The sequence below is a fragment of the Emys orbicularis genome, chromosome 2 (assembly GCF_028017835.1).
Source record: "Emys orbicularis isolate rEmyOrb1 chromosome 2, rEmyOrb1.hap1, whole genome shotgun sequence".
Classification (NCBI taxonomy): Eukaryota; Metazoa; Chordata; order Testudines; family Emydidae; genus Emys; species Emys orbicularis.
The window spans coordinates 89,549,234-89,577,013 of record NC_088684.1 but is presented as its reverse complement, the minus strand read 5'-3'; the positions used below and the strand labels follow the sequence as shown (position 1 = coordinate 89,577,013).

The 27,780-nt window shown below is 40.9% G+C and overlaps 1 protein-coding gene across 4 annotated transcripts in view; it reads right to left on the bottom strand.

The window, feature by feature from the left end:
* ANKRD12 (ankyrin repeat domain 12) overlaps positions 1 to 27,780 on the bottom strand; it is a 109,209-nt gene that overhangs the window by 68,168 nt on the left and 13,261 nt on the right. For 3 of the 4 annotated variants that reach the window (XM_065397810.1, XM_065397813.1, XM_065397812.1), the window contains exon 2: positions 6,827 to 6,964. In XM_065397810.1, the coding sequence (XP_065253882.1) occupies positions 6,827 to 6,913 (87 nt within the window). In that variant the 5' untranslated portion in view covers positions 6,914 to 6,964. Of the gene's footprint in view, positions 1 to 6,826; positions 6,965 to 9,072; positions 9,148 to 27,780 lie in introns of those variants that run through there. The other variant, XM_065397811.1, reaches the window with a different exon arrangement.

The following is a 27,780-nucleotide window of genomic DNA, read 5'->3' as shown; positions in this document are numbered from 1 at the left end:
GGCCCGGGTTCCCCCCATACCTCCCAACTCCTGATCAAACACAGGAGGAATTGACCTGGACTATAGCTTCTACCAGAGGGGAAGGTCTCTGGACTGTTTCCTGACCCACAGGGTGAATCTGTGAAGCGAGCAAATCCGCCAATAAGCACAGGACCCAACAAGGTAGAGGAGGAACTTTGTCACATTACTAATTCTCACAATAATACTGTTTCTATAACCTTAGCTAAGTTTGCACTATTACAAATGTATGCAAAATGACAACTTTTCATTCTTGTATCACACTTACACTAAACTGTAAAACCGAAGCTAGTTCTACTGACCCTAATTTATTATGGAAGCCAACTGAGTTCCTCAGCCTACCAGGAATACAGATGTGGCAATGATTATATGCCATGGAGACAGCATTATCACTGAGTTCCACAATTTCAGAGTCTTGACTAGCTCTAGAATTGGTATTTTCTCACCACTCTCTTGTATTTCTGTTCATAGCATTCTCAAGTAATAGTAGCAGTAATTAAATTCACAAGACTGGTCAGTTTCACAGCTGCTATTCAGAACCCTGTAGGTTGCAGTGAAACTGACAACAATTAGAATTTCACTCTACTGCTGTTTGGGAAAACTATAAAAAAGAGTAGCATTGATGGCAATGACTAGCTCTCCATGAGGGAAGGACTGTGACTGAGCAGATATCCTCCACTAAGAAATTATATTAGATATAAACAGACAACATAAGAATCGGGCCTTTCTGATTACACTAACAGAGAATGGGTTTGTAACCTAAGGATCTAGTTAGACTTCCTGCTACTAGATGAGCAGGTAGCAGTAATGGCCATGCCACTTTCCCCCCCTATCCTCACACACCAAAAGGGTAAGACCACTTATTTCAGATGCAGACCATACAACTGTCATCCATGCCTCTCTCATCTTGAGATTGGATTACTACAGTACTAGATCTAGAAATCAAACTGCAGCAAAATTCATTAATCTGTTTATGCTGTATATATTTGTTTGGATTTTTGACCTGTGCTCAGGAGGCAGATTAAGATATGTTGGGGCCCTGCCCCCTGCTCCTCCCCTTACCCCCTAGACCCCAGCACCTGTACTGACTCAGGCGAGCAGCTCAGCCAGCTCTGCCTGGGGGCAGTGGGAATATGCATTGCTCACCACTCTTCCACAGACTTCAGGCTGGGCTGGAGGCAGGGTCTCAGAGGGAAGAGGAGGAGCAGGGGGTATGGCCTGAGTTCCCGCCACTCCTGCGGGGCCTCCAAATTGTCCGGGGCCCCCATCGGCCCATGCGGTAATCCGCTGCTGCCTGTGCTCCATTATTGGCACTTGCTGCCTATATGCTCCTGGGGCCCAGATCCTTGGATGGTCACTTTTTGGGTGCACCTTCAATAGGAAAACAGGTGTGTTCTTACCTTGTTAACTAGTCTAGGTTTCCCAAAGTCTTTTCCCTCATCCTGGTAACACATGTGAAAGCTACAAACTACCTTGTCACTAGGATTTTCCTTAGTAGTAGTTACCACAGATTAACTAACATGAGGTAAGACAAGGCCTTTTTCAAAGTTAGTGCAAATAGAAAAAAAGAAAAAGGAAAGATTATTGAATAAAATGGGAACATACCATGTAGAGAAGATCTAACATTCAGATATCACTAAATCATAAGTATTGTTCACACCTAAACCCATTAAAGTAGCCAAAAAGTTTAATCGATAGGCCTCTTAACCACTCAGAATGTCATTAACACAGAAGTGGGCATGCTGACAGCAGAGGTTGAGAGGTTCAATGTCAACGAGAGACAGAGAAACTGAAAGATGCATGAACTCTTAAGGGGTGAACATTTTATTACCTTAATTATCTACCGAGTAACTAAGGGCAGGTCTACACTTACTTCCTGGTCCGGCCATAAGCAATCGATCTTCTGGGATCGATTCCGGAAGTGCTCGCCGTCGACGCCGGTACTCCAGCTCGGCGAGAGGAGTACGCGGCATCGACGGGGGAGCCTGCCTGCCACGTCTGGACCCGCGGTAAGTTCGGACTAAGGTACGTTAATAACGTAGCTGAATTTGCGTACCTTAGTTCGAAGTGGGGGGTTAGTGTGGACCAGGCCTAAGGTTTTAGCCTATCTAGATAGATATGGGTGTAGTCCTAGATATGGCTTAAAAAAAAAAAAAAAAAAAGGCAAAACTCTTTTATTGCAAATGTTAAAAGAATATACATGAATATAATGTTTTCCTTTTGTTTTCAATAATATATCTAAAACTAAGCAGGATGGCACCATACCGATCTAATAATATGAAATTGATACAAAACCATATGTTAAGAGTAAGTCTATTACTTATTTTGAAACATTTGATTTTTTTCTCCCATTTAAATTGATTGTCAATTTTCTAATAATTTAAAGGTAATTTTGGTTTCAGGCTATACTTTGGAGGCAAGAAAACAAGAAAGTCCAAAAGAGTCCAACCTGTGGGGAGAACAGGCCAGGGAGGGGTGTGTTTTGACTGTGGTCAACAGGGGCACATAAGCAGGAGATGCCCATTTATGAACTGTGAGGTGAAGGTTATAAGGTTATATAAAGTCCAGTAGCTAAGCACCTAGGGGCTGCAGAGAGAGAAACTGCAGTCACTGTCAGGGTAATAAAAGGCAAGGTAGGAAACAGCCCAGGGATACATCAGTGAGTGACAGGAACTGACTCTATAACAACATTAAACTACCAATACTTAACACTACCTTATACTAAACTAAACACTAAGAATAACAATTATAAACTATAAAACCTTCCAAATGCAATCAGTGGAGAAAACCCCTGGATTCAAATAGACTGGAGTGGTTCACTTCCATCTGGCTCACTGGTTGGAAGAACTGAGATAGTAGAGGACACACCACCCATTTACATAGTCTCATCCTCAGAATGTTGGAGGACACTGAGGGAAGGGATAGGAAGGACTCGTATGAGTTCTGACATTACTTCTAGGCGGCTCATTACCCATAAGTGGAAATACACAGAGCCACTTGAACTTCAATTCACACTATCACACAAATCAAAACTGCTTTTGATTTCACAGAACAGTGGCGTGATTGTCTGTGTACCACTATCAAAAATTGTGTGTGGACAAGGAGTTGCAATACCAAAATATTTTAGTGAAATGAGCTTCTTGCCTTGACATCTCCTCATTCTGAATCTACTGCAGCAACTTTACTACAGTATTGTCTAATCATCAGTGTCAATGCCTTCGCACATCAAGTTCAAATAGTAAAAGGAGCCAAAGTTTTAAAATTATAAAGCTTTAAACATTTAAGTATCCATAAGAGATTTATTTTGCTGTCTTTGCCTATTATCCAGCCCTTTTAGCCACACTTGGGAGAATTTCCTTCTGCAACATTGTTATAATTCATTTGTACTGCTTGGTTTTTACTTCAGAGGTCTGAAACTGTATTTTTTTTTAAATGTAGGCACTTGGCTTCATGATTTTTTGTTGCTCAAACTCATTTTAGATTATCCACTCTTCTAAAGATTTTATAGTGCTGGTACAGGTACTAGGTTGAATCAGAAGAATTTAGCACTAGTAATAGTTTGTGCATTTTTTTGTACATGAGAATAGACTGCACCTCCCTCAAATGCAAAGGTCAATTAATAACCCTGTAGATGTACAAAGAAGTCACTGTTTGGGTTTATGATTGTCTAAATGATAATTTATTTAAAATCTTGCTTGCTAGATTTAGTTATATAAAACTAGCCAAAAAACGTAATTAAACTAAGGTTTTGCAGAATGCTAAAAACCTGCTTTATAAAACTATCTAGTGAAACATTAAAATATTAACTACTATATTAATTTATCCAGGACTTCATTTTTTTGAATGTTTTACACCATGGTTTAAATTGCATAATCCTGGAAAATCCAAAATATAGTTCTACATCTTCCTCTGGTCACAAAACAGCATCATTCAATATATTCCCTATTTCCACACACAACTGTAAATACCATTTCAACCTGCATTCTTCTTAATCAACACAGTATTCAATATTTTTATGTTTAACATCAATATAACCACATACTTATTTTTCCAATCCATAGCTGGAGTATGAAGTTGTGTACATGCTAGAGAAGGTAGGTATGTTGATGGGTAGTAGCATTGGAAAAGGTAATCTGAAATGAATATGGGGCAGTGTGGAAGGATGAAATTAACTAGGAATTTCCCATATTTTTTGTGTTTGTATTGGTGACTGAAATTTCAGCAAACTTAATTTACACAACAAAGATTTTGGTGATTGAATAACCAAATAGTGACAAGGTTCTTCAGAGCTCATGTGACAATGAAGTGGTTTTATGCAGTCACTAAGAGTGTGATCAATTTGTTCCTTTTACCCCAGGTAAGAAATTACAATTGCTCTGAGGGATTAATGCAGTGAAACAATATACTCAAATCTATGAACAAATGTATTACCTATATGTAAAATTATACCTCTGACAGAGCAATGATGTGCTAGACAGTGCAAAAGAGGTGCATTGTCTTGCTTTGAGGCTTGTGTCCTGGGATAATGTCAAACTGTTTAAAGGGGTAAAAGACGATAAAAAGTTGTTTCAGCCTATACAGGCATTATATAAAATTGTTATTAAAAATAAACAAATTGAAATTGAAAATGCTGGCACAGACAGGATGTGTAAGAATTAAAATCTATGTATTATGGGTTTTCAAAGTTCCTGGGATATCACAAAAATGTTTCAGCAATAGACAAAAGTGGTTAAGATGACAGGAAGCATCCGTATATGAAACCACTGGATAACTGTTTTGATTGGTTAATTCTGATGAGACTTGGCTGCCATCTCTTTTGGACAGTTTTTCTTGGAAGCACTAGACAACTTATTTAGGAGTGAGGAGCAAAAAATGATGTTACTGTGTACCAGTGAGCTTCACTGTGTTGACTTTTCCCATCCTCACCACCTGATGGGACCCCAGGATTTACCTTTGAACCACTTTCCTGATGTTGAACAATATCCTCACTAAATGACACCATCTACTCCATCAGGTTGGCCAAATCCTAAGAATTTGGATGTGAACATAAGGTTCTTACCATTATTTCTTCCCTTGCACGTCAATTTCTTTCCCCTACTTTATTTCTCTAACCTCTTCCTCATCTTCCTCTTTCCTCCTTCCATCTTAGCCAGGAAAAGTATAACTTTGCATTACTTTTCTGTGACCAAAAAGGCAAGCTGAAATAAATGTCTTAAAAGCCCAATTCAGTTTGCCAGATTCCAGGAGTGGCAAACAAAGTTATATATTGTGTTCTGTGCCGTGATTTTCCAGAAGTTAAACTGCAATCAGCAGAAACAGAACCTAAATCTTCACCTTGTTAGTTGTTGTTGTTGTTTTCTCTCACCCCCTTCATATTAATTAGCTTAGCTTCATCTTAAAAAGAAACAGGATTGACTCCAACAACTCAAGAGGTAACACCTGTAACTAACTCTTTTTCTCAAGGTTATTTAATACCAACTGAGAGAATGTCAAGCAATGGATTTTCCTTTTAAAAGACTGTACAGCTAAAGAAAATAAGGGAAATTAAGTACAAATTAATTTTAACAATTTAGGTTTCAAATTATCTTTCTTTTTAAGTGTTTAATAAATGGTTTAAGAGGTATTGATGGTGATTGTTACAGTAGGAGTATTTGCTTTACGTAAAACCTGAGCCACAATTACTGTTTAATGTTCCAACGGTAAAACAAGGATTCTATCAGTACTTTAACAACTTCAAGCCCAGCACCCTTTCAACACAACAACCTGAGTTTTTCTACCTGGAATCTTTACACCTTTGAAAGACATAATATCTCCATTGGCAGAAGAGGGGGAAGAATAATACTGGGTAGCATCACTTAGCACACCCTCTCCCCAATGTAACTATTGTACAGAAGAGGACAATGTATGGCACCCTGGCATACCACCTTCTGGGATTTGATAGTGCTGTAGACAGCACTACCTCCCCCTCAATGTCTCTGAGCCCTACTGCCAAATTATGGATGCTCATTACATGTACAGGTACCCCAAAGAACTCTCTGTAGCACACTTACACAGAGTTCATCATAACTGGGTCTTAGAAGTTTTGAAAATGGGTGAGACAGTAATATTACTGAGTAAAATTTCAGTTTGCATAATCATATAACAACAAACGGTATACTGCTTAGGGTCAACTTTATCTTACTTTTTTTGCTTCACTCAAAAACTAAATCACACAATTTTTAAAGTAGACTCACACTCCAGGAACTGCAGCATTTCTAAGGTAATTACACATCTTTTTTCTGTATTAAGGCTGGAAGTCAAATGTCAAACACTCAACAACGGCCTGTCCTACGCAAGGAATGTATTTGTGTTTACAACATTGATCTGTGCTTTTTCTAGAGGAATTCAGAAAAAGCTACTAAAACTACACATACCGGTACATATATATAGAATTAAATGCAGTAATCTAAAATAGCAACATCAATACGTAAAGACATCAAATGACATAAGACACGAATAGCACAATAAAAATAAATTCAGCATGTCCAGTTTCTTTTAATATTAAACTGAAAGAGTAAAAGGTTTTTAAAAATTCCTAATGTCTGCTGCACATATACTGATGAGCATATTAACAATCAAAAACCTGTAATCTATTTTAGCTAGATTTTTAAAGACCAGGATACCAAAATACAGATTCACATATATTTCCTAGGGTTGTAATGGCATACCTTGACCTATGATATGGTTTCTTATGGTTCATACATGTTATATAGTCCTATAAAATTAATCGTATTCCGGTGTAATTTATTTAATTACATTTCCTTTTTACCTTTCTTCCAGTTGGTTTCTCCACCATGGTGCTATCACTGTCAGAATTTTCAATCTGAGCTGCTTTTGTAGACCCAAATTTGGGCATTTTATAGCTGTTCAGCTAGCTGTATCTTGTATGAGTGTGTTCATCGTGTGTCTGCAAAAAGAGAAAATGTATTTTATATACAGATGCATGCGCATCACAAAGCCATGCAAGCGGCAGTGTTGTCACTGTAGAAGACACTCGAGTAGCGATGAGACATTAGAGTAGAGCTGAATCGGATTAAGAGTAGGAATAGAGCTGAATCACAGCAGACAGACTCTCTTCAGAAAGGAGCAGGCTCAGCTCACAGCTGAACTCAAGCTTATGGCTACATCACACTGGACACTCTGACAAGTACAGCTTTGTCCTTGGGATGAAGAACAGGAAGTCTAGCATAGACACAAAGCTGTTACTAAATGGTGTTAAAATGGAACTGAGTTCAGCTGCTGAACCAGCTCCACCCTCTAGCGTGCCTCTTTCACTGACTGCTGTTAAGATTTCTATGCAGTTCACAGACTTATTGACCAAGGCCTCATATCTCTGAGGTAAAGCAATTTATCACTGCACCCATTTTACAGTTAGAGACTGAAAGATTGCACAAAATCACTTCTAGCAGAGCTACAACAGAATTCAGTTCTCTAGTATGGCAGATCCAAAGTCTCATTCACCTAAACACACTCCCTTTCAGAATGAATGTGTCAAATCTACGTACTTGGCTATCTTATCTATAACCATCTATGAAACTAACATACCACACTTTCTTTATAGAGACTAGAATTTAATTCAGGAACCTTGATCTCCAGGGTCCTACTTTGCTATCAGCAAAATGCATTAAGTGAAGTTCAAGAGGTTTGTGGTATGAACTCAAGGTGTTCAATCCCCACAGCTACCATCCAAGGGTCATTATGGTACTATCTGAGAAAATATCTGGAGGGTTCCCCCCCCCCCCATTTTTCCAATTAAGTTAAGGTTGCAGCTAAATTACTGATTAAAAACATATTTTGTATCCTCTCTAAAATCTACCAAGGAAGTCAGGTTGGCCTGAAAATTGGTAGGTCAGAAGCCTGGCACAAGGTCACCTCTGGCAAAGCAAGGAATACAATCCAGCTCCCTCAAATAGCAGAATCAAATCTCATCCTCTCAGCCACACTGCACCTAAAAGGTTACGCCAGATCTGTGCCTGGCTAAGCTGTCCATACACTGGGGCTACTGTTACCTATCCAGCTCTATAAAGGACAGATATATAAGTGAGTTTGCCTAGCAAATAGTTGCACGATGGAATTTTGTGCAGAGAATGAGGAAGGAAGAAATGGTGTGGGAGGGGACGATAGTCCTGTGGTTAAGGCACTTGCTGCCACTATGGCATAGCTCCAGCCCTGTCAAGAATGGGGAACCCTAGACCTCTGTTGTGCAGGAATAAAAAGACTCATGGGTCATGAATATGCTGGGTAGTGACCCTGTAACCAACTTACTGAGATGTGCACAGAGAAGCCTGACACTGAACTTCAGGAAGCTCACTGATCCAAAAACTATGTGTCTACATCCAAGTCTTCCATCATTAGGCTCCCTGGCGGCCAACCTACACTTCTGAGCCTTAGAAGGCTCATATGGGCCACCCACAAAATGCCCATGAACCTTAATAAGCTATTTTGGCTAATCCAGGACTCAGGAGCTAACTTTGACTGATTTGAGGATAAGGAACAGTCAGCCCATGCTCCAGAGAATCACTTTGTAGAGGGTCCTGGGACAGGAAGGAAAATGGGGAGTGGAGTGTTTGGTTAAACTGAAAACTCATGGACCAGTGTTGTGTTTTGTGTAGCTTTTATTTTTAAACGGGCGACTATGCTTCCAGTTATTTCTGGAGCCACCATTTTACTGTAGCATTCCCTAAGCTACCTACCAAGTTCACTATAGCCACTTTATTGCCATACTCCTGAAGAGATCAGATGGGATGTCCAGAGATGGTGTATGCTTAGGGCCATTGTTGTGCTTGGCGTAACATAGAATTGTCAATAAAGATTAGGTCTTTTCCTTTCGTGAGATAATTACTCTGAAAAGAGCTGTTGTACACACAGACTCTCTTGGCTGTGTTTTTGGAAGACTTATCAATGATGACCGCCTGAGTCAAACTCTTAGATTCAAAACAAAGTTTAATATTGTCTGCTAAAACTTGATATCCCAGTCATAGGAAAGCAGACCCAAACCAGAGGAAATTCACTTACAAAATACTTGGTTATGGTGGAGTTGTTTGCTGCTGCACAACAGTGCCACCTTGTCTTCATATCTTTTCTGACTGTGGGATTTCAAAATGCCAAACCTAAACGTCGGAAAACCAGGAAATGTATTTCTTTTAACACTAATCACAAACTTATGAAAACCAAGAAATGTGCAATTAAGGTGCTTTTTCACACACACACAATCTTAACTCTGTCTCACTGGGATGGCAATATGTAGTGGGAATTTCACAATATCTCATCCTGCCATTACCAAAAAAAAAAAACCAACCAAAACTATATTCTGTTCCCCCACAATTCCAGACCATGACTCATCCTCATACAATGCAACAGGACCCTTAATGTGGCCTCTGTAGCAACAATAATATGGAAAATAATTGCTTATGGTTGACAGAGCACACTGGACACACTGAGCTCGCTCTCCTCTTTGTTTCCAGCTACATAGTCACAATTAAAAAGGTTAACACCACAATGGAGGATATCCTAAAATTAGTTTTCTGCAGTTTCAGAATATAGTCCTCATTCCCAAGAGAAGGGATCAAGATGCTGGCCTCCCTGTGCACAAAGAATTAAGGCTGTGTGATTACACTGTATGTGAAGAAGCATCTTAACCATGCAATTCCTGGTTTTCATAAATTTGTGGTTTGTTTTTTCTTGTAATGCTAAAGTTCTTTTGGGTATAGGAGGAGAGACTGAGCACAATCTCAACTTTAGCTGTTGCTAATGGCTCTGCTATAAAAAAGTAATCCTGTATATGTTCCTGGCAATCAATAAAACTTAGCTCTTGATAAATAACTAATTTAGCCCTCAAAATTGAATTATTCTAATATCTGATTTTGATAGTGTGGTGACAATGCCCTGTAAATTCTTATTTTAATTACATTTCACTATAGCACTGTAATTGTGATTGTTTTAAAATAAAAGTAAACAAACACTTATTTGTAATGCTGCTTGGAATTATTATTTTTGATCATTTTACTACACTTGAAGGACACCAAGCTGAACATATTCCTGATGATAGTGAACCTATTCATAGATTCATAGACTCATTAGAACACGCAGTACAAGGAGCTCATGATTTTCCTTAAATAAGGGAGAAAAGGTTCTGAAAGCTCTCTGATGCGGTAATGTAACTTTTCTTGCTATAGAATGTCTTGTCATCTTAGCATTTGTCTTCCATGCAAAGTTAACTCAAGTTATAGGTCAAGTGTTGCCCCTACTTGAATCATGCCCACACACAAAAAGCCAGGAGCATGGTGGTGCTTTTAATTCAAGTTTGCCAGCCTGTCATGGGGTGTATGCTAAAGCTTGAGTTAGCACAACTCTTCAGCAGCTAATGTGACCATTCTGCAATGTGGATACCGCTAGTCCTCCAATACCTTCCCTAAATTCCCAGCAAGTGCCCCAAAAGGACAGACAAGTTCTCCCACAATTCACCAGGAAAGAATTAATAGAGCAGCTCATCTTAGTGAAGCAAAAAGAATGATACAATATGCCCACAGAAATTTTAATGCCACAGCCTCATAATTAACTTTTTGGAAAGTGTGAACATTAATGGTTCAGATGTTTAAGAATGAGTGAAGGGGGAAAAGTTATCTTGGAGGGAACATCTCTTCCTGGAGATTATATACCAATCCAGATGCTTGGGGCATAGCTCATTCCACCTCAAAGAAGAATACAAACTCATGATCATTCTTCTGCTGTGATGGATGTAACATGAACACTGAACTGAAGATGGAAACAACTAACCTTGCCCTGGTTTTCTAGGAATACCTGCTTCCTGTTATAGCAAGTTCATCATATATACCAGAAGGGGCTTACAGTCTCTCAGATTTCTAGGTTCTTATGTCTGTAAATCTTAGAATCATAGAAGATTAGGATTGGAAGAGACCTCAGGTCGTCATTTAGTCCAACCCCTTGCTCAAAGCAGGACCAACCCCAACTAAATCATTCCAGCCAGGCTTTGTCAAGCTGGGCCTTAAAAACCATTAAGGTTGGAGATTCCACCACCTCCCTAGTTAACCCAGTCCAGTGCTTCACCACCCTCTTAGTAAAATAGTTTTTCCTAATATCCAACCTAGACCTCCGCCACTGCAACTTGAGACCATTGTTCCTTGTTCTGTCATCTGCCACCACTGACAATAGCCTAGCTCCATCCTCTTTGGGACCCCCCTTCAGGTAATTGAAGACTGCTATCAAATCCCCCCTCACTCTTCTCTTCTGCAGACTAAATAAGCCCAGTTCCCTCAGCCTCTTCTCATAAGTCATGTGCCACAGTCCCCTAATCATTTTTGTTGCCCTTCGCTGGACTCTCTCCAATTTGTCCACATCCTTTCTGTAGCGGGGGCCCAAAACTTGAAGCAATACTCCAGATGTAGCCTCACCAGTGCCGAATAAAGGGGAATAATCACTTCCGTACATCTGCTGGCAATGCTCCTACTAATGCAGCCCAATATGCCGTTAGCCTTCTTGGCAACAAGGGCACACTGTTGACTCATATCCAGCTTCTCGTCCACTGTAATCCCCAGGTCCTTTTCTGGGGAACTGCTGCTTAGCCAATCGGTCCCCAGCCTGCAGCAGTGCATGGAATTCTTCCGTCTTAAGTGCAGAACTCTGCACTTGTCCTTGTTGAACCTCATCAGATTTCTTTTGGCCCAATCCTCCAATTTGTGTAGGTCACTCTGGACCCTATCCCTACCCTCCAGTGTATCTACCTCTCCCCCAGCTTAGTGTCACCCACGAACTTGCTGAGGGTACAATCCATCCCATCATCCAGATCATTAATGAAGATGTTGAACAAAACCGGTCCCAGGACTGACTCCTGGGGCACTCCGCTTGATACCGGCTGCCAACTAGACATTGAGCCGTTGATCACTACCTGTTAAGCCCGACGATCTAGCCAGCTTTCTATCCGCCTTATAGTCCATTCACCTTCTGTTGGATCTTTATTTTACCACACAATGTTTAAGGCTACGATTATGTCACGGAGATCACAGAATCCATGACTACCATTGACCTCCATGACTGGAGATCCCAGCCAACCCCGCCCCTGCAGCTCCCCACCCTGGTGGGGGGACCCCACAGCTGCTCAGCCGCGGCAGGGACAGGCGGTCGGCAGACCCCGCAGCTGCCCAGCCACACGAACGGACCCCACAGCTGCCCAGCCGTGGGCGGGCAGCCGGCGGTGACTCCCCGCAGCTGCCCAGCCCTGAGCAGCGGCTGGGGTAACCTGCAGCTCCCAGCTGTCCCAGGGGCAAGGGGACCCCGCAGCAGCCCAGCCCCACAGGCAGGCGGGCCCCAGAGTTCCCACACACCGCAGTAGTGCAGGACCCAGGAGCCCCAGCAGCAGTGGGTGCTGAACCTGCCTACCCTTTTTGCCAGGGATATTTTTTAGTGAAAGTTAGAGACAGGTCACAGGCTTCTGTGAATTTGTTTATTGTCTATGACTTTTACTAAAAATATCTCTGACAAAAACTTAATGTTAACAATGGTATACCTTATTGTGGTACCAATTTAAAGTACTATAACAGTGGTGCTGGAACAATCTATATAGTGGGGGTGCTGAAAGCCATTGAACCAAACCATAAACCCTTTATATGATGGAAACCACTCCAAGCCAGGGGGTGTTGCCACATCCCTAGCACCCCTAGTTCCAGCACCTATGGTACCATATTTAGTCTTAGTTGCGTTAGATAAAAACATAGGTTATACTGAAAAGGTCTTTAAATTACTTTAAAAAGGGTAACAAGTATTATTAGAATTCTGAAACATTTACAGAGGAGGACAACAAACTAGGATTAATAAAATCTAAAGCAGAGAAGAAAGGGGACTTGACTGAGGTATGCCCAGTTATAAAGATACAATGCTAAGTGATCAATCACTTTTTGGTACATACTGTCTCATAACAAGTGAGTCATTTGATTAAATTTATGGAAGCTTACATTTAAAGCTAATGGAAGACCATGTATTCACATTATATATAAACAACCTGTGGAATTCATGCTCCACATTGCATCATAGTTGCTGTCATCTCTTCTCTCCCCATTCTTTGCATTTGTTCTTATTTTTTTCTTTTTGATTTTCAAATTTAGTCTTCTTTATTTTCTTGTTCTGAGGTTTGCCTTCCTTGTTCCCCAGCCAGCAGAAGGCTACATGCTGCTAAGGGTCTGTGGCATCTTTTAGTAGCTGCATGCAACTAATCTCATAGTTTAGCTGAGTGCCATGGAGAGGAGAGAAGCATGAGACTGAGCTGATGTAGGAGCAGAGATAGTGGGTGGATGATCTTCAAGGAGCTACTCCCACTGCTGCTTTATCCACAGGTTCAAAAGCATATTTGATTTAGAGGGGATGGGATCTGGCATAATGCACCTTCTCCACCCGTACTGTTCTCTCATGCCTCTTAACCTGCCTGGGAAGTCCCTCCCCACTCGGAAGCGACACACTCCAATCTGGGAAAACCTGTCATAAGCTGTTTTATGGCACCTATATCACAGACGAATGCATTCTGAAGCATCTAAGTGATCCAGAAATGCCAAATGATTTCAAAGAGGAGTGGGTTTTTTGTTTTTTTAAGGTTAAATGACTGCTAACAAATATATTCATTTTGCCAAGCTGCAAACTACACTTTAAACCTACGCTTTTGCCTAATTAGAAATATATAAATGATGAAATCACTGTTTATTCTACAACAAAGTCTCTCCAATATGTGCAGAGCATTAACATTGAAGTTCTATTTACCTAAGGGCGGTGAGTCATGTTTGTTCTAAAAGACAAAGTACTTGGAACAGTTGTTACTGCAGTATGTGCTAGCTGCAGAAACAGGATTCTACAAATTAGCATCAGTTCATCAAATGACTGAACACAATTTCTTACTCCTCATGAATTATTTTCAACCTAGAGCATTAATACTGTGTATTCAAAAGCAAAGATGCTGATATGATAAAATATCTCATAATAATTTTAGCAATCTGTGCCATATTTCAAAACTGTGTGAAAAAATGCTGTGAATGTTTATAAGGCTTTGCTGCTTTTGCAGAATGCTAAAATAGAAACCAGGCATGAAGATTGAGGCCTGAGATGCAACCTATTCATTTTAATGACGTTAGCAGAAGATTTAAAGAGAACTATTTTACACAGTTTGAAGCATCATGGTATTCAAAAGCAGCAGCAAATAAGTGTAAGAGCAAGTCATTTATAATTGATGTGAAAAGAGCCAATATGGATTTCTTTTCTATTTCAATGGAATATTTGAAAAGTATAAAAAAGATCAATTAACTTCTGGCCTAAAATTTCAGTGACTGGTAATTTTGGGTGTCCAACTTGAGACATCTCATAGGAGCCTGATGTTTAGAAAGTGTAGATCACCTGCTCTCTGTAAATCAGTCCCTTTTAAGGTGTCTCAAATTGGGGATCCAAAAAGTTACTAGTGACCTATGAAAATTCAGGCCTCTATTTTATGCAAAAGTTGGAGACATGAGGAAGGAGAGACTCAAGAAGGCAGAAAAATTGCCTAGAGTGGAATCACAACGGTGAATTTCAATTTGCTATTTCTATCCAACTTGATCTCAATTTGTTCAGCACTATTTGTAAAACACACAAGCAGATCTACAAGTGAAAAGGGGAGGGGAAGACTATTAAATTTCAAGAACAAAACAAAGGACTTCCACTAACAATAAAATAATTCATTTTAGTTCAACTTTATTAATAGACAACACACAAAAATTGCATTTTGCTTGATGAAAATGCCATGTTAGAGTTCACTACATTTTTTTTTTTTCAAATAAAGCGAAAAACAAAGTCACAAGATGTAGAATTTAAACAAAAAAGTATAGGAAAGAAAACACTAAGAATTGGGAAAAATATTTGCAGTTAAACCATATTCTGCCCCAGTTCAGCACACCGTCAGCAAGGTGTCATTTTATAGACAAGGCTACACAACCCCATACAACCCCTTCTCCAAAACTGTGAACATGAATGCCAGGTCTGAAAGCATGGAGCATCTGCAGAGCCTCTATTTTCTCTAGGATGGAAAAATTTAGTTCCCTGGTCTTGACCCCTGAAGGGCAAGGATGGGTATCCAGGCTTTGAGGTACCTCACCACTACTACTTGACCTTCGCATGAAGCAGTCTTGTCTGTGCCTGCTGTGGCTCAGCTCCCTGAAACCAACAGCTTCTGATTACAAACAAGCACTGTTTTCCAGGTCTCCACAGACCCCAGCAGCTCTGTACAAGCTAGGGATAGACACACACCAACACCCATGTCCTTGGAGCATCTCCAGCAATATCCAGTCCCAATCTCTGCTCACAATCAGTAGTCACCAGGTAAGCTGTCCCCGAAGAGACAGTACACATAGTTTGACTGGCACAACTCAGGATCAGAATTTTTATAACACCACAGCACAGAGAAATAGTTATAGTGAAGCAATCTTAAGTTTATTATCAAAGATTAAGATTTAAGAGATACTGAGTAAAGATAATGGAAACAGAAATGATTACATAAAAAACAAGATGTATAACATGCTTATAAGAGTCTAAACTTATCTTTGACAGGATAAAATCCTTGTCTAAAGCAGTTTCTCTCCTAACACAATCTTTCCCAGCATCACCAACCAACATGACTGAGGGGGATCCACACTTCATTGATGGAAAAAGTGCTGTCCTTTTTGCTCCCTCAGTGAAAGGTGTCCTTTTAACTTTCCCCGATACTCCCTGTCATAACTATAAAGGGAAGGGTAACAACCCTCCTGCGTACAATACTATAAAATCCCTCCTGGCCAGAGATACCAAAATCCTTTTACCTGTAAAGGGTTAAGAAGCTCAGGTAACCTGGCTGACACCTGACCCAAAGGACCAATAGGGGGACAAGATACTTTCAAATCTTGAGGGGGGAAGGCATTTGTTTGTGCTCTTTGTTTTGGGGGTTGTTTGCTCTTGGGACTAAGAGGGACCGGACATCAATCCATGCTCTCCAAATCTTTCGGAACAAGTCTCTCATATTTCAAACTTGTAAGTAACAGCCAGGCAAGGCATGTTAGTTTTATCTTTGTTTTCTCAACTTGTAAATGTTCCTTTTGCTAAAGGGTTTACCTCTGTTTGCTGTAACTTTGAACCTAAGGCTAGAGGGGGTTCCTCTGGGCTCTTTGAATCTGATTACCCTGTAAAGTTAGTTTCCATCCTGATTTTACAGAGATGATTTTTACCTTTCTTTCTTTAATTAAAAGCCTTCTTTTTAAGAACCTGATTGATTTTTCCTTGTTTTAAGATCCAAGGGGATTGGATCTGGACTCACCAGGAATTGGTGGGGGAAAGGAGCGAGAATGGTTAATTTCTCCTTGTTTTAAGATCCAAGGGTTTGGATCGGTGTTCACCAGAAAATTGGTAAAGTCTCTCAAGGCTACCCAGGAAAGGGTTATAGTACTTGGGAGGGAAATATTCTCGGGGGGAGGTAGACAAAGTTTCCCAAATAACTCATAAATAATTTGGGTGGTGGCAGCAAAACCAAATCTAAGCTGGTAGTTAATCTCAGAGGTTCTCATGCAGGTCCCCACATCTGTACCCTAGAGTTCAGAGTGGGAAAGGAACCTTAACAGTCCCCCTAAAATTATTTTTCTCCACTCAGTCAGTAAAGCCCATTAGTGTTTATTCTCTGGTTCCTATTGACTTCACACGTCTGGTTTTTATTAGCATTCAGTTCAGACCGGTGATGGGAGGCACAGTGAAACAATACAATGCTTAATTTACATATCATTTAGCTAGCTAGATGGACAAACTCTCCTGCTCTGAGAGAATATGCGTCTCTGTGGTGACTCATACTTTCATACATACTCTCAGGATATATTTTCAGTATATACACATAACTTTTAAAATATTGTCAGTACCTACATTTCATAAAGATATTAATGACCAGCATTACACCAGCTTTCAACTGATACCGTACAAGACACTATATGAATAAATACCACAAAATCGATGTGCTAGGTCTAGTGAGTTTGTCAGGCCTGTTAGGAGTTGCTGATACAGAGTAGTGAACTCTTTGCCAGCTGGCACCAACAGACTTCTGTGTCACAGTGAGGAACAATATTCCACTGCTGCTTCATTCCTGGTAACATCAGTGTTCACTAAATCCTTTGCTGGACTTTACCACTGCAGCGCAATTCATCCTCCCCTGCCGTCTGCTGTTTCTCCAGAAATTATGCTCTACAAAACACTATCCTTCTGAAATTCCAAAGATAAATATTGTTGTCCCTTTTTGACCTGAATGACTAGTCAAACCTTGAGGTCCTGGGGATACTTTTGGTTTTATTTTAATATGAACAACAACAACAACAAAACAGGACAGGTACAAAATTATATGGCAGCGTTTCTTAAATTAAATTGAGAAAAGATTTAAAAATTTAAATCAGATTTTTCTTTTAAACGTACAACTTATTTAGAATTCCCACTTGAGTTTAAGTTTGCACAGTATATAGCTAGAATTACTTAAATTGAATCAGTATACCATATATTGCGTATCTATGCAACTGTCATCTAGGTAAAACATTCAAAAGCACCTAAGTGACTTTAGACACAACTCAAGTCACTTTTGAAAATGGAGAGATGCTTTTCAAAATTCTACCCTTTGTCTTTTGTTTTCCCCCACCATTTCCATTTCAATGACACCATTAATCTAAACACACTCATCTACTTCTCCCATAATCACTTAAGGCTCACCCCTCCCCCCCCAAACAGTGCCCCTTATAATTGGAATTTCATTCCAATATATACCTGCCAAACTTCCATTCTTGCACATTTCAAATAACGCCTAAAACTTGCACTAGTGCTCTAAAAATTACTGTATAAACAGCACTTTGAAGTTGTGGCTTGGGCTGGAGCTTGGGCTCTGAAGCCCAGCCTACCCCCTTCCCTAGTCTTCAGGGTCAAAGCTCCAAGTCCGAGCCACACCTTCAAAGCGCTGTTTATACAGCTGTTTTTAGAATGCTAGCACTAGTGCAAGTCTGCTGACCCAGGCTGGGAGGCTCGCTCCTGCTTGCTCCAAAATGTTACGTAGGCATAACCCTTAGACTGTAAATGCTATGTGTGCATAGCACCGAGCACAACAGAACTTCAACTTGACTGATGCCTCTAGGTGCTACTACAATACAAATAATCATATTGAGAAAATAGGTATGTTCAAACTAAAACAAAAAAATAATCTTGAAACTATGCAAGTAAACACAGCAATCTCATTGTGGTATGCATTATATTACAGTAATTAATTATATGTCACAGTTTCAGGATAATTGCACTTGTATTCCCTCTCCGTGGTCCCTTAAGGGCACCCACTTAAAGGTTTCTGGCTCCCAGCCATCACCTCTCCTGGGCGCAGATGCATGTCTTTCCCTCTGCTGACTCAGGGTTTTAAGATTGCACAGCTCTCTGATTTACACTACGATACCCCAGCAAGCAAGTCTGTCTAAGAGGTAAGCACCTGTGTTTTGCTTTCTCTCCAAGGGCTATAACAAGCATATTGCCAGAAGTTACAAGTTACTATGCAGCTCTTTCTAAGCAAGTGCATTTATGCTTCAGGTAAAAGCATTGCAGAGAAAACACATAAAACTATAGAAGTTCCTATATGTATGCTAAAAGCTCATCAGAGGTTACCCCTAAGCCTTATGGGGCCGTAGTAGGCTAAAGTCTTTCCTACCCTTCTGCAAGGGTTGGAGCCCCTCTTTGGCAGAAAGTCCTGTCTGTCTGCTGGACCAGGAAGAAGAGCACAGAGGAAATTTAAACTCAGGCTATTTACCCAAAAGTCCTTTCTTTGTCTCTTGGTCTTTGGAGAATCCAGTTTGAACTAGTATATGCAAGCCTTCCCAGGAAGTAGTATCTCTGAGGATATTACAATCTGGCTGATCTGCCTTAATTCCTACACAGTATTTTTGGTTCCTGGAGGAGCTGTGGCAGCCCTCCCCCCTGGAGTAGGACACAGTCATACATAAATCATTAATTTAATACAATAGATCCCAAATATACTTTAAAACTTAATTCAGTAAGGTCTCTCAAGGATATGGCAAGAAATTGCCATATCTGTCACAATATGATGACATTTTTTCCATAGGATCCCTGCCTCATTCAGTGCACCATAGCAATATTCTTTTAATGTAGTAGAAAGTGTAACTTCCTATATTTTTCAAAAAGCAAACTGAGCCTACCAAATTTCATCAGGTGACATTATACTGACCCCGCTCCCTACCTCAATGGGTCATCAGCAGGGTTGGGACCTTTAGATCAACCACATAGATCTCTGCCACTTGAGCTAAGGGAGTAATTGACTGCAGTAGTAGGTTGTCATGATTTGTGTGTTTCAGCACAAGGGGGGGGGATGGGATGCTTGTCAATGCATTTCACAGATATTTGCTGGCAGCAGAAGAATGGTAAGACTCACGGATCTTGGGTTTCATTTCATTTCAGGCTCTGCAGGGAGTATGCTCCAGTGGGCAACAAAAATCTTCTGCCTGTTCTCCCCAAGCCTGGCTCCATCTGCTCCACCCTTTCTTCCCCACTTTTGTCTCTTCATCCCATTCCCCTCTCTTAGCCAATACCAGTCTCCACTTCTCAGTTTTCTCATCCCAATCCCCGTGTCCTTGCCCCAAGACAAAAAAAGGCAGACCCCAACACCAGGTGTGAGATAGAATATCTTCCAAGTAAGAACTGTTATTTTATGGTAAGGAGTACAGAACCAGTCCCAACACCCACAGCATCTCAAGGAGCAGTATACACCCCTAAGGCCTAAAGGATTAGAGCCTGGAAAATCAACACCATTCTTTCTCAATACCAGGAATCCTACTTCTTAGAGTACTCCCTGGACTATGGTGCTTCTTTGTCTTTTCAGAAGGTGGTGCAGAGTCTTCTGTTAAGATGATTCCTCACTGCCATATCCCTCTCTCTTCTGTTTCAAATCATTACCAATCCCACCCCCACCCCAAAACAAAATAAAAAAACCCAAGCCCTCCCTAAAAGACTGGACTTCTGAAAACAGGCCTGAGGGGAATAAAGCACCCTTGTTTGGGACAGATTTGTTTTGATGCGAACGATACCTGTGGCAATAATGATATTGAGTCTTGGGGCACTAAGCTTTTCATTGCTGAGAGAGACCTATCTAGAGAAAAGTTCTTCAATGTTAATGGCAAAATACTTTGTCCCTTGCTTGTTCTGAAAAGGATGAACATAGGGATTTCTTAATCATCACTTCAACAAATCTAGAGCTGCTTCTGTCTCTGAGTCAATACCACAAAAGCAAGTCAAATGAATAATAAATGAGAACTGAGCTTCTCACAGATATATTAGGCAATGAACATGGCTGAAAGACTATAGCCTCTTATGGAAAGCGGCACATTGCTTTAAATGGAATTATCCAGGTCAGCCATAACTGACCTAGGTGGTGAAATCAAAGTTTGATTGGGGACAAGATCTGTGCAACAGCACAAGAACAAGAAAAAAAAAACACAAAAGAAAAACACTACACTAAAAACACTGAACTACAAGGTCCCAAACAGAAGCTGAAATTTGTCTATAAAGGCAAGTCTACCAGACACAGAAATAATCCCTACTTCTGCAAATACCCACAGAGAGCACTGCAGTTCTTTAAGGCCCTATGGCTCTAACATAGTTCCAGGTCTGTACATTCAGATCCATAAGGGGCCACTGTGCAGCCTAAATGGATACAGACGCTCTCCAGGTTACGCAAACCCGACTTACGCAAATCCGCACTTACGGAAAAAGTTCTGTAAGTTCCGTAAGCTTTTTTTTTGGGGGGGTGTAACGGTCAGGTATACGTTCCTGACTTATGCAAAATTTGACTTACACAAGGCGTTCTGGAACGGAACGCTTGCGTAAGTTGGGGAGCATCTGTACTGCTTTCCAGATGGCTCCTGAAACTTGTGGGATCACATCCCAGAAACATGAATAGTTAGCGTTCTTAAGAACAGTGCTGGCTTACAGGTGGAGAAAGGCAGAGAAAATGCTCTAACTGAAAACGTAGATACATCCATGAGTGCACCTAAGATAAGGAAGTTTTTGGTATACTTTAGAGAGTCTTTGGGCCACAACAAAATAACTCTTGAACTAAATAATAAATTATTAATTGCTGCTGATGAAACTTCAAAATTCCTCCTTAAAGAAGCCTTGATTTCTCTGTCTGGCACCACAGTGGATGGGGAAACTCTACCTGATGGCCAGCAATGTAATGGATTCCTCAACCTCGTTTATATATAACAACTTATTTCTTGCAGCTTATAATATTCTAATAATGAATTCAGTGGAATCACAATCTCACTTTGTTGTATGTAGTAGAAAAAATCTCAGTAGACATCATAGTCTCTTGCTGTTCTATCTGAAGACCCCAGGTTCTGACAACTATTTTTATTACCGACTACATACTAAGAGGATGGAAAATACATGACATTTAGGACTGAATCTAAGAAAAAAGACCCTACTGTTTTCCCTCCCAATTAAAAAAAAGATGCCACAATTAAGGAAATAAATATTCCTTAAGTATATGTTACTATATTTTTTCAGTCTTTTTCTCTTTCATTTTTACAGCACCAGTAAAACAGGGTACTTATCAGATGGGTACTTATCAGAATTTGTTCTTTGATCCATCCCTCTGGTTTTGCTACTAATTTTTTTCCCTGAAGACAAACTACCATCACGAGACATCTCAGATTTATTGAGAGCTTCTTTATTTGATATTTTTGCTGAACTATTGACCTTGAACAATCACTGAAGTGGGAGATTATAGGATTTGTGGTTTTGTTTTTTTAATTTAAATCTACTGAATGCAGAGTCCCTATGTATCTATCCACACTGCACATACTAACTGAAAAAAATTATTGCATCATTTACCAAGTTTCTCATAATAATCTTATTTTGTGTTAGATGATGTAAACTATTCCTGTAGCTGTGGCAGGGACTTCACATTTGTACTCTGCAAAAACAGTAGAGAGCCTGAACATATTTTGGATAGAGAAAATGACAAAAGGAACAGTGACTTATTTCTTTATGAATATTACTAAAGGTCAATAGTTACCACATTCTGTAACATGGCTGAAGATGAACATCACATAATATAGTAACAGCATGATTTAATATGCACTCTTTTTGTCTGCCCACTATGTCATCTTATTGACTGAAAAGAACTCCATGCTATCGCAACACGTGACTAAATTACTAATAAATGCTTGTTGACTTTATAAGTAACACCGATTTAATAGGTTGGCAAGAACATTTACTAAATTATCTACTCAATATCTCTCACAAACTGGAATGCTCTCCTGTTGCCTTTACTTATTCATACAATCAGAACTTGAAAGGGATGGTCTTACAAGAAGCTATAAAATCGAAATTCAGTCTACCAGGTTTCACTGAAATATCAAAGACAGAAAGGACTGAGATCCAATGCATGCCCCCAAAATAACAGGACCCTAATACAACATTAAATTCCATTGTCCATTACAGACAATTTCTGCGCTGAGTGTGGATTTGAGTCATAGATCATGCTATAAAAGCTGAAAAACAGGGCCAATAAAATATGGCCAAACATTTTTATTCCAAAATTAGATGACCCCAGTTACGGATCAGTCTTCTCTCACCTTCTAAACGAAGTTTCCAAACCATTTGAATACGGCTTCGTGGCTAAAACAGAGGACTGAAACCATGACAATTATATTCTTTGATTTACTACAGGTTTCTAGTGTGACCTTGGACTAAGTGCTTAAAAGGTAAACCATGATGCCCCCCCCACAAAGTCTAGATTCTTGAGTCATATTTCAAACTGAAGTAGACAACATGTCTACTGGTTCTGTAGACTGAGATTCCTTAGGACAAACTAGTATTAAAAAGAACCCTCTGAAGGCATGAATCATACTCCAGAGAAAACATAGAAAGAGAAAACAGGAGAATGGCAAGCTGAGATCACTGCTAAGTGGACCTTAAAGGAGCTGTACAAAGGTTGGAGTATTTCAGATGCAGAAAGGAGTTGAGAACCTGTGATATCAAAGCCTGCTTAGGATCCAAGCCCTCTAGGGCTGCCCAGACAGAAATCTTCCATGTTGATGAATAAGTCCTTTGTGTGGATATCTTTCTGCTCTGCATCAGGATGTTCTGGACTTGTCTAGAGCAGACCCTGTCCATGGTACTTAGCCAGTCATCACCTAGGCTGGACATCTGTGACAAGTCTGTCAGCCAAAACTGCCTCAGTCAGTATGGTGCTACAAGAATGATCGTGGCTACATCTCTTTTGGTTTTGGAAATCACCCTGGAATCAGGGGGAAGGCACAAAAGAGTCTCTGATTCCATTAGAGAAGGCACTGGGCAATTAGCCCAATGGAACTGAAGTTCCAAAATTCTGCATTGTCCTAGGTGGCAAACATCACAGAACCCTGCCTCCCACAGCCCCAAACAATGGAATACTGGCTTTATGATGGTTCTCCACAGAGCCCACTTGTGATTGATCACAGATTGTCTGCTCAGGAAATTTGCTAAGTCATTGCTGACTCCTGGGAAGTGAAGAGACATTGGGGCTACCCTGTGATGGTGGTCCCATGTCTAGAGTCCTATGGCCTCCAGGTAGATAGACAATGAGCGGACACACCTCCTTGCTTGTTTATGCAGTACCTTGCAGAGGGGTTGTCCATTAGGATCTCCACTGTGGAATTTCAGAGCACAGGCAGGAAAAGTTACACAGGCCAGCCTGATAGCCCTGAGTTCCAGAATGTTTATGTGGAGTCCCATGTTTTCCAAGGACCAGACTTCTTGCATTTGCTGGTGTATCAAGTGGGCTTTCCAACCTGTCCCTAGTATGCTCATGATTAAAGTCTTTGCCAGGGTGGGGTATGAAAACTATACTTTTTTCCTTACATTTTCAGGTTCTAGCCCCCATGTCAATTCAGTGAGGACATGAGGTGGCAACATGACATTTCCTGTCCATCTGGCATCTGCTGGAGAGCACACAGACCTGAGTCAGAGCTTTAGAGGCTTCAGGTGAAGTCTGGCAAGCAGTGTCACATGCTTGCATGCTGACGTATGGCATCACAGCCTAGGGCAAATCTATACTGTCAGTCAGCTTTAATTTTATCTTGAGTATCAGGGATCACAAAGACAAGAACATGTCCTCAGGCAGGTATGATCTCTGACCTTGAGTCTATCAAAGATCCCACGATGTCTACAATCTGTGATATGGAAAGGGATTATTTTTCATAGTTCACTAGGAGGCCAATCAAGGCAAGGATTGCGCGAGTATATGCGCTAGGGTTATTGCCATCTCCTGTCGGAACCTGACTCTGATCAGACAGTCATCCAGGTAAAGGTAGACGTGGATACCCTGTCTCCTCAAGTGCACTGCAACTACTGATAGACTTTCTTGCCAATTCTTGGTGCTGTGGAAAGTCCAGATAACAGTATCTTGAATTAGTAGTGATTCAGCCCCACTATGAATCTCAAGCATATCTCATGAGTCAGGTGGATGGCTTTGTGGAAATATGCACCTGGCAATTCAAGAGCCTTGGGCCTGCAAGGATGGAATGAGGGAGGCAAGCATTATCATCCTAAAATTGAGGTGGCATATATATATATATTTGTTCAGTCTCCCCAGGTCTAAGACAGGGCGAAGACAACCTGTCTTTTTGGAATAAAAAAATATCGGGAGTAAAAGCCTCTTCCCTTTGACTCCTGCAGGACCTCTTCTATGTTTTCTAGACGAAGCAGCAAGGCTACTTTTTGTGACCTAATGAGAAAGAGAGGTAGGGAGTAAGGTGTGAATAGGGAAGCAATGGGAGATGTCTGAACACTCATTTGTCCCGTGAACCAAGCCAGGCAGAAAGAAGCAAAAAGGCTCCTGAAGATGGCAGCAGCTCTGGTGTCACTCTTGACATTACTGTCAATCCTGCTGTCTCTGTGCCAAGTGAGCAAAAGGAAGCTGAGGGCCAACATGTCCTAGATCAGTGGTATCTTTTCTGAGATGATTACTCAAGTGGTCATCCCTGAGAGTAAGCTGGTATCCTTTGTTTCGGCTGGGGATGGTCCTTGCATTGTTTTCAGTGGTGTCTCAGAGTGTAAATCCCTAAGGATCTTAATATAGCTCGAGTCCATCCCCTCAAAGGGCAGGTCCTCAATAATGGCTTGTACCTCTTTGGTTATCCCAAACACTAACAGACAAGAGGACCATCTCATAACGATGGCCATTGCCACAAACTTTGCAGCCATATCAGATGCATCTACAGCTGCCTGCAGTGCTGTTCTAGATACTGTATGGCCTTCTTTTAAGAAATCTTAACTCCTCTGTTCTCCTGAGGGATCTTTAAAAGGGGAAGAAGTTGTATTTTGCAAACAAGGCCTGATAATTTGCCCCCCGGAGTTGAAGTGAAGCTGATGAGTATGCTTTGTGCCCAACCAGGTCTGATTTCTTCAGGTCTTTGTCCTTAAGTACTGTGACAAAGTTCCTCCTCTATCTTGGTGGGTCCTGCGCTTATTGGTGGATTTTTTTCTTGCCTCAAAGATTCACCATGTGGGTTGGGGAACAGCCCAGAGACCTTCCCCTCTGGGAGAACCCACAGTCCAGGTCAATTGGGAGGTTTGGGGGGAACCCGGGCCCGCCCTCTATTCCGGGTTCCAGCCCAGGGCCCTGTGGACTGCAGCTGTCTATAGTGCCTCCTGTAACAGCTGCATGACAGCTACAACTCCCTGGGCTACTTCCCCATGGCCTCCTCCAAACACCTTCCCTATTCTCACCAAAGGACCTTCCTCCTGGTGTCTGATAACGCTTGTGCTCCTCAGTCCTCCAGCAGCACACCCTCTCACTCTCAGCTCCTTGTGCCTCTTGCTCCCAGCTCCTCACACTCTCACCACAAACTGAAGGGAGCTCCTTTTTAAAACCCAGGTGCCCTGATTAGCCTGCCTTAATTGATTCTAGAAGCTTCTTCTTAATTGGCTCCAGGTGTCCTAATTAGCCTGCCTGCCTTAACTGGTTCTAGCAGGTTCCTGATTACTCTAGTGCAGCCCCTGCTCTGGTCACTCAGGGAACAGAAAACTACTCATCCAGTGACCAGTATATTTGCCCTCTACCAGACTCCTGTACCGCACTGGTCTGGGTCTGTCACAGTACCTTCTGAAGACTCGAATTTCTCCTGAACTGCAGAAACTACCAAAGAAACCTAGGTTTGGGTAGGTGTGACACAGAAGCCCATTTGCAGTTCACTACTCTGTATCAGCAACTGGTCAGGCCTGACATACTCATGACACCTAACATTCTTTTGTCATAATCTATATCTAAAAGATGTCATGTAAGAGATCACTGGAAAACTAGTAACTTAGTGATGATTAATATTCTTGTGTGATGCACGTACATGGAGTATACAAAGTTATGAATACATGCTAGCATTATGTTCTTAAGATGAGTTTGACAAGCAATGCAGTAAGTACACATTCCTTTGTCTAAGACAAACTGTATTTGTTTCTCTGAGCAGCCTGGTGGTCAGGCAGGGACAATGAAGGTTTACATTTACATGAAAGGTAAACAAAGCCTACCAAATGGCAGAGATACCCCCTTGTGGTGGGTATGAACTTCAAATGATAAGTAATTGAATCCACTGATTGTATACAATATTATTGTATTCTAAAAGTGTATCAAGCAAGGTTTTTTTTATGAAAGCTAATGACACAATGGTGAGTCATACCATTGTAAAATGTACATATTAAAACTATATGAAGAATTATAGAGACTTAATAATATTATGCTTTAAAGTCTGTGACCAAAACAGGGGGAAGCAGATTTTCCCCCAGACAGGAGGGAAGGCAACTATCTGTCTGTCTGTCTTCAATGAAACTAAGCAACATGTGATTAAAAATAATGGAATCCCCATTCACATACAAATCAACAAGGGAATGGGAAATTCATAGGAAGGGAAGAATCAAGATTGCAGCTTGTTAAGTCTTAGCCACTAGAAAGTGTATTTTACTTTTATTTGCTGGTAACCATTAGGTCTTTATCTCTTGTACATTAACTCACTTAAAAACTCTCTTTTTGATTAAATGAACTTGTTTTACTTTTATTCTAAATCAACCCAGCACTATGTTTGACTTGAAATGATTATCAATTCCAGTCAAAGCAACAAGCTGCTGTGCTTTTGTCTCTTTAAAGGAGCAACAGACCTTATTACTCCTCAGTGTTCCAGAAGAGGGCTGGATATTTTGTGGCAGACAGTTTTGGGGAAATTTGAGACTGAGGAAGAGTTGGGGTCACTTGGCTAGTAGTAACCAAGGCAGGTAGAGACCAGAGCGTGACTATGGTGTAACAGGCTGACTGCTGGAGTCAGAGTTGCAGAATTAGGATTGCACAACACACACACAGTGCATGCTTATATGCTAGCTGGGAGCATCCAGACAGTAAGCTACAGCAGCAAAGCATTTTGGTTACAGGACAAGCGGTGACAACCTCTCATTGGTCTGAACTGCAAATCGAGATGTGATAGTGGACCTAAAAGTGTTCATAGCCCTCTGGAGGCACCTGATATCTTTTCTCCACCTGTTTAGAGATGAAGGAAGAATGGTCAGGATTTGCCACTGAGTTAGCGGGCCCCAGTGTGCCCTAGCCGACTGGGAGGGCAATTGTGGCTGAAGATGGTGTATTGAGAACATGAAGCCGTTTATGGGACTTCTCTTATATGA